The sequence below is a fragment of the Theobroma cacao genome, chromosome 4, assembly GCF_000208745.1.
Source record: "Theobroma cacao cultivar B97-61/B2 chromosome 4, Criollo_cocoa_genome_V2, whole genome shotgun sequence".
NCBI classification, from domain to species: Eukaryota; Viridiplantae; Streptophyta; class Magnoliopsida; order Malvales; family Malvaceae; genus Theobroma; species Theobroma cacao.
This window is the reverse complement of record NC_030853.1, coordinates 27,633,418-27,649,245: the sequence shown is the minus strand read 5'-3', so window position 1 is coordinate 27,649,245 and position 15,828 is coordinate 27,633,418. Positions and strand designations below refer to the sequence as shown.

Genomic DNA, 15,828 nt, shown 5'->3' with positions numbered 1-15,828 from the left:
GTGGACTAAAGAATAGCCCTCCAATCACCTTCATACTCCATCCTTGCTTCGACACTTGTAATATTGGTCCATGTCCATCCATGGCCACCAACTTTAAACCTTTGCCTAAAGCTTTTCTTCTACTCTTTGTTTTGTCAAGTCCAAGACTGGTATAGTTTACACTTTTTCTCCCTTACCATGTTCCCTTTCCTATGCCTGGAACACCTCTTAAGAAAATACAAGGTTCCCCCCCCCCCCCCCCCCTCCTCTTACTTTTGGTTCGCTACACTAAGGAAAAGCAAATGATTTTGGTCTTCTCAACAAGAACCATATATGAATCATGAAATATTCAACCAAATATCTAATGTTACGTGAAATTTTATGGATAAATCGTTAAATTTTATTTTTTTAATAAATATATTTTTGAAATAAAATTTCAGATTTTAATCATCGGATTAGCCTTAAACTCTAATCAATGTTGTTAGAATATAATCAATGAATAATATAGAGTTAAATTGTGTTTTGAAAACTATAATCACTCTAGTATCAATGCTTCTTACTCTCACACATAAATGTGATTAAACTCCTTGAGACTAATTAAGATTGATTTAGTATTATTTTAATAACTAAAATTGTAAAGGGATCATAATTATAAAATATATTATGGGTACGAAAATGTGTTTCTTTTATGCAAAGTATCTTAGTTAATGCCATAGGAACATGTGAAGGCTCATGCCATTCAATTTTCCATCATCACAAACAACTAGTCAAAATACTAGCAAAAATATATATACATATTTGATTCAAGAAATGGGAGAAGATCCAAAGATGGGACGATCTAGACATATTGCAGACAAGAGTTTAAAGAATTGCAAGAGATGATTATAAATGGGCTAACTATAACTTCTACTTTTCATGCATGCTGTTGCCACGATGACCAATTATAGGAATGTAGGCCCTCTTATAATGCACAAAGTAATTATATATACTTCAAATTGCTTTCTCTTCTCCTTCTGAATCAGGACCAATGGACCATGCAGTTGAGAACCATAATCTCGTGTGGCAACAAATCCTTTCGGGGGTTTAAAAAAACAAAAGGAACCTTTTGAGAAAAAGCAAGATGGAGAATTATTCATCTATCTACTCTCATTTTCCCTCTAACGGCCGTGTACTTGGCATGAAGGACAGGCAAGCTCATACATGTTCGGACCACGGTTTAAAGAAAATCTTCTTCATTACAAGGGAGATGCTAAAGTGGCCGAATTGTTGGGTTTGAAAATCATTATAATCAGCTAAAGAAAAAGGTTAAATGTCTCTAAAGTTCTATATATGTTTTAAATTAGTGCCATGTTTGTTGAAATAGTGAGTTGAAGAGTAAGAAATAGCATTTAAAATAAGTTGTTTGTCGTACTAATTGATTAACAAACCTATTAATTGCATGTTTTTATAGAAGTATCAGTATCCCTCTCTACCTATAAATAGATCCTGAAATAGCTTCCATAATTGAAAGAGCTGTATAAGCTCTATAACAGGCCAAAAACTCATTAAAAACGGGACGAAAAGTAAAATAATGAACTCTATCAGAGAAACAACAGTCGTGTTAGTCGGCATATATCGACACTGCACCCCCACTCAGATTTATACAGCAGCCCTAAGCATCGTGGCTGCCTGCTGCTACATTGGCAACCCTAATTAGAAAAACAATGGGCATTATTTCTTCTTACCCCATGATCCAACCCCACCTTTCACGTTTAGGGCACGTGACACCTAACTGCATGCAATCACACAATGCATGACTGTTCATCTCACACACTTTGCACACACTGATAGCGGGAGAGAGAGAAACTTTATTGAAAAAGGAAACAAAAACACAAACCAAAGAAAAGGAGAGAGACGTTTAAAACTAGCTTATTTCGCTTATTATACCATGTGGCTGCCCTTGGTTAAACAGATCCCCACCTATCGCTCAGCCAGCCATATAACGTATCGTTCACAACATCAACCCCAAACTAAGCCATGCCAAGACACCCCAAACTTAATTAATTTTGAAAATGGGAAAATTCAATATATGTTCTATCAACCAAAAAATCATGCATCAACGAACTAAATTAATTAAAATATGAGTACGATGTGATAGATAACTTACTAATTGAACTAACTTTTCCTTTTTCGATACTTTTGAAGAAATTATTGAATCTAAGTTAATGTATTTATATGATTTAATTAGTCTTATTTAAGAGAACTCCTTTTTTTGTCTTACAGATTTTTAATTTGACCCAATCACGAACCTTATATTTAGTGTCAAGTTCAATGAGAAAGTTGTCATGACTTATGGTCTCTCAATCTACATTTTGTACTATTTAGTTAGTAATAGTATTAGTATTAAATAAAAATGAGAAGGCGCGTGCAGTTAATGTTCCACCAAGTCGTGTGAAGTCAAACACGACCCAAGGGGGAACGATCCATGCTTTTCTCTCTCTCTCTCTCTCTCTCTCTCTCTTCCTATATCATCATAAGAAGTACCCAATCTCATCTGTCTCCTCTCGCATCCCCCCTTCTTCTCTATTCTCCTTCTTTCTCTTCTCTCTCTGTATATAATAGTTTATATTTTAGAAGAAAGACTTGCTATTGTTGTTGTTGATGATGTAGCTGGCTTTTGAAAGATGGGGAAGAGAAGAGAGAAATTAGCTTTGAGATCTCAAACACTACCCTCATCTCCTTCACACTCTTTCTCCTCATCATCATCATCCTCTTCCGACTTTGAGTTCACAATCTCTCTTTCCCCTCGGGCCAAGTCCTCTTCTACACTATGTCCAGCTGACGAGCTCTTCTACAAAGGCCAGCTCTTACCTCTCCACCTCTCCCCTCGTCTCTCCATGGTCCGTACACTCCTCTTAGCCTCCTCCAGCACCTCCTCCTCCTCCGACACCTCCTCCGCCACCGCCTCTCGTGACTCCACTGGCAGCTCCAACGACTCCCACTCATCTTTCACTAGTGATTTTGTTTTGCTTGCTGATAATTGTGACTCCTCCAGGCCCAGCTCGGTCACCGAAGACGATGAGTTTAAAAGGCTTAATAATGGGAACCAAACTTTTTTAAGTCATCAGGGCCAGTTGAATCATCAGCAGATCAAGAAAGGCAAGTATTTCTCTTTGTCTAGATTCTCTTCTGTGTTCAAGAAGGAAAACAACAAGAACCGGGACCAGGAAAACATGCCAGCTTCTTCAGTTAAAAAGATGAGCACAACAGCAAAAGAAGTTATAAGGAAGTATTTGAAGAAAGTGAAGCCATTGTACGAGAAACTATCCCAAAAACAACAGCAAAAAATGGGAGGAATCGGGATGATTTCAGCTTTGTCATCAACAACTTCAGTTCCAGCTTCGTTCTCCATCAAACCAGAGAGATCTGCCAAAGACATAGAGAAGACCAATGCAAGGAAAGAAAGCAACAACGGTGGGATTTCCCACTCTTTCTCGGGAAACTTACGGTACCCAAGAAGGAGAAGCAGCGTGTCAAGCTGCCCATCATCGATGCGATCCTCACCAAGCCACTCTGGGGTGCTTTCTCGAAACGGGTTTCCAAGCATGGGCATGAATACGGTTCGGGTCAGTGGCGGTGGTAATGTTGGCGGCATGCACTACTCGGATACAGCATCAATGGAAGAATTGCAAAGTGCCATCCAAAGTGCTATAGCTCATTGCAAAAATTCTTTGCTCCAGAACAAAACTACTGTAGTAAGTAACGAAATTTAACGACAAATCTCTTTTCGAGTATTTGTATCGCCGCTCCTATAAGATAAAAATAACCTTACATGACGTGGTTTTCTCCGTTTCGAAATTTTAGTACTAACTAGGATTCAGCTTCTTCTTCTTCTTCTTCTTCTTCTTCTTCTTCTTCTTTTTAGTTCCACTTAGTGGATTTATGTCTTGGTTTGTTTCATGATCTTGAGCATCCAAAAAGATTAAAAACAAAAACAGAGAGAGAGAGAGAAAAACTTTTTTTATGTATGAGGGGAGACGAAAGTGAGAGGTAAATGTTTGCATGGTGAAATCATTGTGTAACTTTTTTTTGTAGCATTCCTCTTGGATTTGCTATTAACTTTGCACGAAATATTAGGTGACATCTTTTGAATTTTAATTACAGTATTTTATTTGTTTTTAGTGATTTGATTTTCTGTTGATAAAACGTTTACGCTCCATTTTGTCTACTTCTGTGATCTGTTTTGAATCGTAAGGTCGTTGCAGCTTCTGAAATTAATAAATTTTGTCAGCATGAGAGCAGGCTCTTTTGCGGCTGCCGCTGCTTGTTGCAGCATGTTGCACCCGATGCATTGTTAGCCGGGCAATAATTTAAATAATTGTTAATAGGGTCGAAGATTTTTAAAGGAAAAATACCTTTTATTTTATATGTTTTATGCCCAATACTATACAATATATAGGCTTACATTTGATGTTAAATGTCTATAAATGTCATCATATATATGTCGTTAGTGAATTATGTGGCTATCGTTTTATTAATAATTATTAAATTTGTAAAATTTTATTTGGTTTTTATTTTTTTGTGCTTTTTATTTATTTTTACAAAAAAATAATAAAAGTATCAAGTAACCAAAGTCTAAAATTTCTTAAACATGCATATCTTAAAATCACGTTACAGTGTTTTATATTTTGAAACAATTTAAATCATTATATGTTTTTCATCAATATGATTTCAACTTAATTAAATCAAATCGAAAGTCTTCGTTAAATATACCAATCAAATTATGATATGAAGGTAAATGGTAAATCAAAGTCATCTTAATAAAGAAGAAAGAGTCCACCCATTTGCTAATCAAATAATCATCTAGTTACATTGTACATGCAAAATTTAACAAACCCACGTACAAAATTCTATTAAACTTATGGACGACAAAATTCAAACCTAAAACCCAAAAATTTAAGAATTTACACTAAGACAAAGGAACTTTATGCCTTGAATCCCACAGTAATACTACTTTGAACTTACAATTATAGCGGTATTCGTTTGAATGGTGGTTGAATTTGAATTTACTCAGAAAAAATAAATAAATTGTTCAGATAAAAGAACTCGTGTGCAGCACTAAATTCGGGTTTTCACCTTTAAAATATGTGTTGGGTTGGACGTTTAATTCCTAGGCCCAAAACTATGAGGTACGGCAGTTAATTTGACTCTTGGTGATGTAGTTATAACTTAAAAATAATGTTTTAAGTTTGGTGGAATGAGAGGCATGTGAGGAAGAGTAAATGAAGCTTCAGCTCCTACGAATCTCTGATAGAGAGTGGACGGTGCTATATTAATTGCTGTACATGAGTAGCAATGAAGTTTCTCCTTTTGGAATTTTCAAATTTAAATTTAAACATTTATTTTTTTATAAGTTCAATGTTCAACAGCTTGTCGACAAGTAAGCCTCATAATAATCCAAAATTTAAGCCACTTTCACATTGAATGAGCTGTATCGTCAATTAATTAGTTGGTGGGAGAATTCCCCCTCCCCGTCAAATAATCCAAGTTTTAACTTTTAATTCATAACATTTTTCAATTACTCTTTTAATATTTGCTCATTGTGCTTGACATGAACCTACGGTTCTATAATTTTATAAATAAATATCTATTTATTTTGTTTCTTTTTCAAAATAATTTGTCTTATATCGTACGTAAATAGTAATCTATTAAATCGTGAGAGAGGTATATAATTTTATAAAGATTTTACATCTAATGAAAGTTAGTAAAAAAGAAGAAGGAAAGAACATGTAGTTTTCTTTTTGTTGCTTGATGAAAGAGAAAATGTAGTTAAATACACAAATGATAGTCAAACTAGAAGTGAATTCACATTTTTAATACTTTATTAAGTAATTTTAAAATGAGTAATGGAATGCATTGGAAAATGATTAAATTATTGATAATTTTAATTTTCAATGAATTAAATATATATCAAACAATGCTTTAGTTTTTATATATGTTCAATTTTCTTTAACTTTAAAGTAAATTGTCAATTAGACATTCTTTTAATAAAAAAAAAAATAAGAGGTCCTAAGTTTAAATCTCATTATGTGTGAATTTGACTTGAATTTATCCAGCTATGTATTAATTTAATTGATTTATTTATCCAGTAATTTAAGAATATATTTTTTCATATAGACTATATGCATTTAAGATTTTATTTTGAAGTATTTTCACAAAAATGGAACTTGATAAATAATAAAAAAGCCGTGTGAGTAAATTGGCCTTAAGTTGTTTGATCCTTGAATCAAGAGAAGGGAATTGACTCGACAAAGGAAGTGCAAATCTTGGGTATCGAATGGGACGGGTAAATAAAGTCATAATGTCTCCAAAGCGTACAAATACGGCAAAACTCATTTAATTTTGACTACAAGATTCAATCAGAACCGTAGATTTGACATAGTTTTTGTCGGTTATTGTATGTTTGCTTCTGTCTGATAAGGGGCTCAAAAACCAGACCAAACAAAATGAAATGGACCAATCATCACCCTCTGATCTCGAGATTTTTTGGAATCTAAATGACTGATTCCCAAAAGCTGTCCAACTGATGTTTCAGTGGGACATGATATAGGATATCCTGACCACCTGATGAAAAAGGATAACTTGTGGCCATCATTTTCAGTACATATTAGTACTCTTCGTAAGCCAGGGCCCGAGAACTGGGTCCCATGCCATTGTGTTATTGGTTTGGATTAGTAGAGTTTGGTTCCACAACATCCAAATTTGTGATGTTTGGCGTTAGATTTTGCTTATCATGTACCCTGTTTTTAACCTTTTCATATTGATCTTTGTGCCATTTTGTTGGCCCTTGGTTGTTGTAGTTTCATTTTGAGTTTTTTACTTTAAAAATTTTTGAAATTATTATGTACAAATAAATAAAATTTTAATAAAACCCATTTTTTCTAATAAATTTTGAAATAAATAGTTACTCAGCTTTCTTGATTCTATAAAAATTATGTATAGAGGTTGATCGTAATTAAAAAAGATTTTAAATTTAAACCCTAATGTAAAATCTTAAATAAAATTTTCATGTGCTCGGAGATAAAAATATATGATAGAAAAATAATGAAGATTACTTCAAATAAGATTTAATGTAAAAATGCCCTTAAGTACATCCAAAATAGGGTATTCATTTTATATATAATAATATCATCTATTGTAGAATTTATTTTGCAACATAATAAATTCCACACCCACCATATAAATATTCATCAAATGAATAGACACGTGAAATTCATGAAAATCTCCCCTAGCTCTCGGTGGGAGATAGGATTGCATTTATCAGAGAAAAAGGGTACACGATGTGTAGATTTTTCTCATTTGGGAACTGGTTATCCGAAACGAATGGGATGTTAGCCTCAAAAGAAAAATATTTGAAGAATTCCCCCAGTTGTCAAGTGATAGGACGGAGATCCTAGATGAAAACAGAGACAGACAAGCCACATGCCATCACATTACTTCTTCGAAAATACAAGGCAATAATGACAACATCATAGGCAAACTTCAGAAAATCTAGTGAGAGTTTTGTCTATTGTGTTGGGATAAAAGAGACTAGCTGCCTTGATAGAGGATAGGAAAACAACCCAGGGTTGTTCTTGTTCTTTGATATATTAACAGAATTGTTTGTCACGTCAGTATTGTTCATTCAAATTCGATTAATTTTGTCACAAAATAATAATACCAGGGTTTTATCGTATCGAATAAAAGAGTAAAGATTTAAGTGAAAAAAATTTCATTATAATTTGAGGACTTTTTAATCATTATGCCAGAAAACAAATTGGAAGAAGTTTGGGTTTCTGATTTTTCTCCTGATTGTTTTCTTCCACTTCCACATGCTTTTGGCCGTGGTCTGAGGCTAAAACCCCAAAAGGAAAGGTAATACTTATTTGGGAAGCACAATAATAGCCTCATATCACATGCACTTATAGGGTCAACATTAAACATTTGTCCCCTCCACTTCTTCGTCATATCTGTGGCTCAAACTGGGAAGAGTTTACCAACATTTCAATCTTTTCATGTTGATGAACAAGTTTTCATTGATACGAGATTATTGCCTTATGATATTTTGATGATCCCTAGTTCGATCAGGAACATTTTTTTCCCTCCTGTTATCATAAAAATAAATTAAATTTGCACATAATATTTAAATAAGTTTTTAAATTATTTAAGAAATTTTAAGTCAAAATTTATTTTTTTTATTATGTTTAATTAATATCTTGTATTTTTATTTCGAATCAAATAAATTTTTATAATTAATTTATGATTAATGATTGACTAATTGTCATTAGTCAAAATTTCACTTATCATTTTATATTTACATGACATTGACATAATGCTGATGTAAAAAGTGAAAAATATCATAGGATCATATTATCATATGAAATTAACATATTACATCATCATCAATTATAATATATCAACATGTCACATTATCATCAATTATGATATGTTAGCATGCTACGTCAACGCAATATAAAATAACAAATGACATTTTGATTAACTCAATTATTAATCATAAAGGCTTATTTGATTTAAAATAAAAATATTAAGACTCAAAATAAAAATATAAAGATTTGATCGAACGTAAAAAGGTGAAAAATACCATAAGATCATATTATCATATCCAATTAACATGTCACGTCATCATCAATTATAATATGTCAACATGCTACATTATCATTAGTTATGATATGTTAGCATGCTACCTTAACGTTACGCGGTATAAAATGACAAATGATATTTTGAATAACTCAATCATTAATCATAAAAACTTATTTGATTTAAAATAAAATTATAAAGGCTCAAAATAAAAATACAAAGATTTTATAGAACGTAATAAAAGTATAAGAGTTTATTTGAATTGTTTTGAATAGTTTAAAATTTTTAAATTTAATACTAATAAAATTTAAATTTTAATTATTTTTTAAACAATAATATAACAGAAAATAATCATATAAACTATGAATTTCTCTATTAATTTCAATTAATATGCATTAATGGCATGAAATATATTGTCTGACTATTATCAAATGTAAAAAAAAAAACCCAAAGTCGACCTGTCATAGGGTTAAGCACTTAAGTTGCGTTTGATCCGTAACAGATATAAGCAATAAGAACAGGGAACTCCACCATGATCAATTATCATGGTCCTTAACAAGAAAAATAATTACGGTCCTCTCAAACATTTACTCTACTGCCTGGTTAAAGTTGTACAAATTTCGTACAATGCAGCCATAACTACTGTGGTTAAACATTAACTTTCATAGGCCACGAAGTACTTCGGGATTAATATGCTTTAAAAAACTGTCCCTAACTTTTTACTCATGGGATTTACTTAATAGGCTATAGGCTCATCTCAGATCAGAAAATGAAGAATGTAGGGACGATGGCCCTTGGCTTTGGATGATTTCTAGCTCGGTTGGCTAGCTTTTGCTCACAATTTATGGCCTTCTTTTATTGATTCTGAAGGGTGGGCTAAGGTGCCATGTCTCGCCATAGACAATTGGAGGGTGGGTGGGAGAGAGATAACCCTAGGGCATTGGCAGCTTAAGCGATCGATGAAAAATCAACAGGAATATTAATAAATTTTAACACTATAATATGTACGTTACTGCATGATACTAACTTTTACTTTATCATCAAAGCTATCTTTTCCATACAAATTAACACACTATAGTACATGTTATTGAATGGTATTCAATTTTTTTTTTTACTTTTTTGAGCAAGAGTAATCACATAATTTTTTTTGAAAATAGAATAATCACACAATTATATCTTTGTCCTTCCATTCGCTTTTGTATTTGTTTTATTCCTTTCAATTATTTATCCATTTTAATTAATATTTAACTAAACAAACCCTTATAAAAAGAAAAACCTAATACTCACCTACAAATCAATATGTAGGTGGAGAAAATTTAAAAGAAAGTTAGAATAAATACATATAAAAAATATAAGCATAATATTTAACAAAAAAACTCTTGAACTATTTAGTAAAATTTAACAATTTGTTATTCTTTTATTAAATTCAATTAAACCCTTATACTTTTATTTTGAACCAAATAAGTTTATTTTATTAGTAATTGATTAATTATTATTGATTAAAATATTACTTATCATTTTACACCATGTAACGTTGATATATAATATATTGACATGTTATAATGATATAACATGATATGTTGATATACTAATATTAATGTATGATAAAAATTTTATAATATTTAACTTAATATATATATATATTAAGAACCAATAATGTTATTTTGTCTAATAATTGAAATAAGGGACTACTTCGAAATATTAGTAAAACATGAAGATTGGGTTAAAGCACGACACGACACGACACATCAAAACTTGTGCTAGAATCAAGCCCGGCGTTAAAACCTTAAGCCCAACCCAACATATCTTTGGATAACAGCTTCTGTGTATCTTCTGTCCTTGTTAAGCAAAGTGAAGAACACGCGCCACCATGGCTGGGCCTTCTTTTCTACTATAAAAGCCATGAAAGTCAACCGTTTAAGGCATGACGAGACCGGAATTGATCCGTGCAGTGGCCAACCGTTACGCTTCCCAACTGCAACTATGTTACCCCCAAACTCCCGCCTCTTTCTCCCTAGCCAAAGCCATTCACTCCAGGATGATAGCTTCTGGGTTCCACCCACGTGGCCACATTCTCAACCGTTTGATCGACGTCTACTGCAAATCATCGAGGATCGACTACGCTCGGAACCTGTTCGATAAAATTCCTGCACCAGATATAGTTTCAAGAACGTCTTTGGTTTTAGCTTATTCTACGTCGGGGAACATTAAAAAAGCGCGGGAAATGTTTGAAGAAACCCCTTTGAGTATCCGCGACAGTGTTTTTTACAACGCGATGATCACGGGGTTTTCACGTAACGAAGATGGCCATGCTTGCATCAAACTCTTTCGTCAGATGTTACGGGATGAATTTAGACCCGATAATTTTACTTTCACGAGTGTTTTGGGTGGATTGGCGCTTGTTGTTGATAGAGAAATGCAGTGTAAGCAAATGCATTGCACAGTTTTCAAGTCAGGGACGGTGTTCGTTACTTCGGTTCTGAATGCACTTGTTTCTGTTTATGTTAACTGTACATTGATGTTTGAAGCTAGGAAGTTGTTTGATGAGATGAGTGAGAAAGATGAGTTGTCGTGGACAACGATGGTTACAGGGTATGTAAAGAATGATGAACTTGATGCAGCTAGGGAGTTGGTTGATGGGATGAACGAAAAGTTGGCAGTAGCTTGGAATGCAATGATTTCAGGGTATGTGCATCACGGACGTTATGAAGAAGCTTTAGATATGTTTAGGAAGATGTATTTTATGGGAATTAAAATGGATGAATTTACGTATACTAGTATTATTAGTGGTTGTGCTCATGCTGGATTGTTTCAGCTTGGGCAGCAGGTGCATGCTTATGTTTTAAGGACAGAGGGTAAGCCTACGCCTGATTTTTCATTACCAGTGAATAATGCATTGGTTACATTGTATTGGAAATGTGATAAAGTTGATTGGGCACGTGAGGTTTTTAATAACATGCCAGTAAGGGACCTTGTTTCGTGGAATGCAATCTTATCAGGCTATGTGAATGCAGGCCGTATTGATGAAGGTATGTCATTTTTTAGGGAGATGCCAGAGAGGAATCTTTTAACATGGATTGTAATGATATCAGGATTAGCACAAAATGGGTTTGGAGAAGAGGGTTTGAAGCTGTTTAACCAGATGAAATCAGAGGGTTTTGAGCCATGTGATTATTCATTTGCAGGAGCAATCACTTCTTGTGCCATGCTAGGAGCACTAAAGCATGGACGCCAACTCCATGCTCAACTTGTCCGTCTGGGCTTTGATTCAAGCCTCTCAGCTGGAAATGCACTGATTACAATGTATGCAAGATGTGGTGCTGTGGAGGCTGCCAGTGTACTGTTCCATACTATGCCCTGTGTGGATTCAGTGTCTTGGAATGCCATGATTGCAGCTCTGGGCCAGCATGGACATGGTGTTCAAGCATTAGAACTTTTCGAGCAGATGTTGAAGGAAGGCATATTACCTGATCGGATTACTTTCCTCACAGTTCTATCTGCTTGTAGCCATGCAGGTTTAGTTAAAGAAGGGCAATATTATTTCGATTCAATGCATAGGCTTTACAGGTTAACCCCAGGTGAAGATCATTATGCCCGTCTTGTTGATCTGCTGTGTCGAGCTGGAAAGTTCTTAGAAGCAAAGGATGTTCTCACATCAATGCCCTTCGAGCCAGGTGCACCAGTTTGGGAGGCTCTTCTTGCTGGTTGCCGGACTCATGGAAATGTAGATTTGGGTATTCAAGCTGCAGAACGACTCATTGAGCTGATGCCACAACATGATGGAAGCTATGTGCTTTTGTCTAATATGTATGCTACTGCTGGACGGTGGGATGATGTGGCAAAAACACGGAAATTAATGAGAGACAGAGGAGTGCATAAGGAACCTGGTTGTAGTTGGGTGGAGGTTGAAAACAAAGTCCATGTGTTTTTGGTTGATGACGCAGTGCACCCTGAGGTGCAAGCAGTTTACAATTATCTTAGTCAATTGGTACTGGAAATGAGAAAATTAGGTTATGTTCCAGACACAAAATTTGTGCTACATGAGATGGAGTCTGACCAGAAGGAACAAGTCTTGTCTGCTCACAGCGAGAAGCTTGCAGTAGCTTTTGCACTCATGAAGCTTCCTCGAGGAGCCACAGTGAGGGTTTTCAAGAACCTTAGGATTTGTGGAGACTGCCATAATGCATTCAAGTTTATGTCAAAAGCGGTGGGAAGAGAGATTGTTGTAAGAGATGCAAAGAGGTTTCATCATTTTAGAGATTGTGAGTGCTCTTGTGGGGATTACTGGTAGCAGAGTTTTCTTGAAATCTGAGATTGGTACACCGACCATGGCAGTAATGGATTTGGAATAGTGAAAGTGGAGCCTTACACTACATATCCAACTCCTAAAAAATTTATATTTACTCACAAAGGAATTTTACATCTGTGGAAGTGAGCACAAGGAGTGAAGAGATTGCTTCCCTTGTGAGTTTTTGTTGGTGGGATTCAACTTACACACACTGGTTGCTTTGGGAAAAATTCTTTAGGATTAGATGCTAAGTTTATTTACTTGCTAAACCCACGATTATTGGATAGCTCATCCATTGGCGTAGCACAAGCATCACACCTTTGCTTTTGTACCTTTTTCACATTTATTCAGATTCATTCCTCAGGATTACAAGGTAGGGATGGCAATGGGGCAGACACCAGCATTCCATTCCGAAAAATATCTTGCGCAGATTTTTCATAGTTTTGACACAAACTTTTTAAAAATTGCTGAAGAAATTTAGACAAAAAGCATGGGCCTACCTGTTCCGAACACATACCTTTATCAAAGCAAAAGAACTAGATACTCCTGGTAAGAACTCAACAAGCTTGTTACACAGAACTAGTTACTCCTGGTAAGAACTCAACAAGCTTGTTACACAGGAAACGGAAACAAACAGTGGTACCATTCCATGTTGAGCTTAAAAAACAGAAAAGGAAAGAAAACAAGAGATATGAGAAGCAAGAAACAGAGTTAAACTGCCAAACAATTACAAAGCTCTGGCAGGTTGGCAGCTGAAAAAGATAGGACCCTGCATTTCTGATAATCAGTTAAAAACAAATCTCACGTTAACATAAAGGACTCCATCCCCTGCAGGTTTTTTTCAATTATTGTAAGATTCGTTACATTTTCTCCGTACTGCAAATTGAGGTGCTTCTGCATCTCCCTTTCATTTTTTTTTCTATGTAATTTTCTAATGAGTGAAAGTTGAAGGACATATAATTTAAATTTTTTCAATTATTGTACGATTCGTTACATTTTTCTGTAATTTTTAAGAGATTCATCACGTTTCATCTCACCTTCAAAATTCATATAAGGAAAGAAGATGAGGGTAGAGACCATAAAGCATATGACTTGATGGAAAATGGGGCAGCAAGGGTGTCTATGATTATGCTGAATTATTAATTTTGGTGCTCGACCAAAGTTCTACCAATTGCCTACAAAAAGTGTAACTGGCTAGTAGATTGAAATGCATGGAAATTAGCTGCTACATGTTACTCCAGCTTTAGCCGTGTCTAAAGTTGTTACCGACTGTCTTATCTTTGCTTGTCTAAAGATGTTTTTGAGTTGTCCCTAACTCGTGCATTAGCATTTTAAAAGAACCAGATGCGGACATGCACAAAATTTGTATCTAAGTACATAATTTTGTCTTTGGCTTGTGATTATATCTGCACAATATATTCAGTCGTAGTAATTATTTGCACTAGCTTCATGTTTGCCCCGCACCCAAATTTAAATGCTTCTATGCTCACTTGGTTTGAATTAAAACAAGAAATATAGTTGTTTAGTAGACAATTTCAGCGTCTAATTAGGAATGATTTGTTAGGTTATTGAAGTGCTGGAAGTGTTAGTTCTTCAAGCAAGAACAGACAATGATGACAGGCAAGAAGTTGTCAAAGACAGTCAGACAGAGTACTAGTAAGAGGTAAAAACATGAATAGGATCAATGTCCTAGTTCATTTTTCACGTTGGGATAGAAAGGGATTAGTTAGTTAAAATATATATATATATATATATATATATATATATATATATACACACACATTATATATTTTTTTTGTAGGACCATTCAGGGGAAAAAGAAAGATCATGATTGATGAAGGGAAATTCTGGGTTGATCAAAGCCAAGGCAGCGCAAATTTTATTCTTCGAACTTGAAAGGCCAAAGGGCAATGATGCAGTTGAGGTGGACCAATTCAAGTTGCTGTGTTGGCCACTTGGCCTGCTGGGTGTGTCCCCATGCAGCCATGCTTCTTATCCTTTTCAAGTGGGTCAAATTCTATTTCCTCAACAGAAACAATCTTAGCTTCACCTTGAAACTTGTCACAAACCCCAGAAAATGAAGAAGGAAGAAGAAGAAACATGTGACAAATGATGGAACAGTTTGGCTCAAGTGTGAAGCTAGATATCTTCGCTGTTGGTGATCAGGTTTTGACGCAATTTTTGATGGCAATTTCTGCCAGTCTGTTTCATTGCCTGACTGACAAGGCCTTCAGGCTTCCATTAATAAGCATAATAATATATGATCTTGATCAGAGTTAGTTAGCTAATCAAACTTGGTCATAGTCAAAACCTCATACAGTGTCCTCTCTCTGTCTGTTTCTAGCAGCTGGTCAGCTATCAAACAGAGAGCTGAAAAATAATAGCAGCATCTACAAGCAAGAGGGTTTATGCTGTACCAGCTAAGCTTTTGCATGAAACAAGACTATGGTTAGTAATTAATTTAACAGAAAAAAAAAATTATTAATGGTCCCCCACTCTTTGCACAGTTTAGCCACATTGGCCTGCCATGCTTTTGCCTTGGAGTCTGTACGGGATCAATTGTATTTTCCCAAAACAACCAAAAGTTTTTAAGGTCCCCATGACCCCAAAGGTAACTATATCAGATGGGCCTGTGAACAAGGTACTAAATTCTTGTCTGTTGACCTTTTCCTCTTGTCTCTTACAGCAGTAATTAAGCTGTCATGATAAAAGGGTACTCCTCCATTGCTACATGTCCCACTTGCTTCGATTGCATTGCGTAAATTTCAACGTAAAGTTTTTAATTCAATGGGAAGATATCTCTGAAAGAGCCTTCTTTTTTTCTTTTTGTAGGAAACATTGAAATGAATGGTAAACCACTGCAAGCTTTATGGTTATGGGGAGAAAAAGAAAGCAAATTGAAAATGAAAGGATTGAATTGAAGTACCCACCTGGACCAAGAAAGT

General features: G+C 34.8%; 2 protein-coding genes across 3 annotated transcripts; both read left to right on the top strand.

The window, feature by feature from the left end:
- LOC18602945 (probable membrane-associated kinase regulator 1) lies at nucleotides 2,513-4,139 on the top strand. Its single transcript, XM_007034632.2, has one exon. The coding sequence runs from the start codon at nucleotides 2,643-2,645 to the stop codon at nucleotides 3,729-3,731; it is 1,089 nt and encodes a 362-aa protein (XP_007034694.2). The 5' UTR covers nucleotides 2,513-2,642; the 3' UTR covers nucleotides 3,732-4,139.
- On the top strand, nucleotides 10,296-13,246 carry LOC18602944 (pentatricopeptide repeat-containing protein At1g25360). 2 transcript variants are annotated; one of them, XM_018118827.1, is made up of 2 exons: nucleotides 10,296-11,624; nucleotides 11,781-13,246. In XM_018118827.1, the coding sequence occupies exons 1-2, from the start codon at nucleotides 10,520-10,522 to the stop codon at nucleotides 12,884-12,886; spliced, it is 2,211 nt and encodes a 736-aa protein (XP_017974316.1). In that variant the 5' UTR covers nucleotides 10,296-10,519; the 3' UTR covers nucleotides 12,887-13,246. The 2 variants fall into 2 exon arrangements, with proteins under 2 accessions (XP_017974316.1, XP_007034693.1); XM_007034631.2 differs by having other exon boundaries at nucleotides 10,296-13,246.

Bases quoted from the DNA above. Each gene is read 5' to 3' on its own strand.
- LOC18602945 (XM_007034632.2), top strand. From the start codon at position 2,643: ATGGGGAAGAGAAGAGAGAAATTAGCTTTGAGATCTCAAACACTACCC.
- LOC18602944 (XM_007034631.2), top strand. From the start codon at position 10,520: ATGACGAGACCGGAATTGATCCGTGCAGTGGCCAACCGTTACGCTTCC.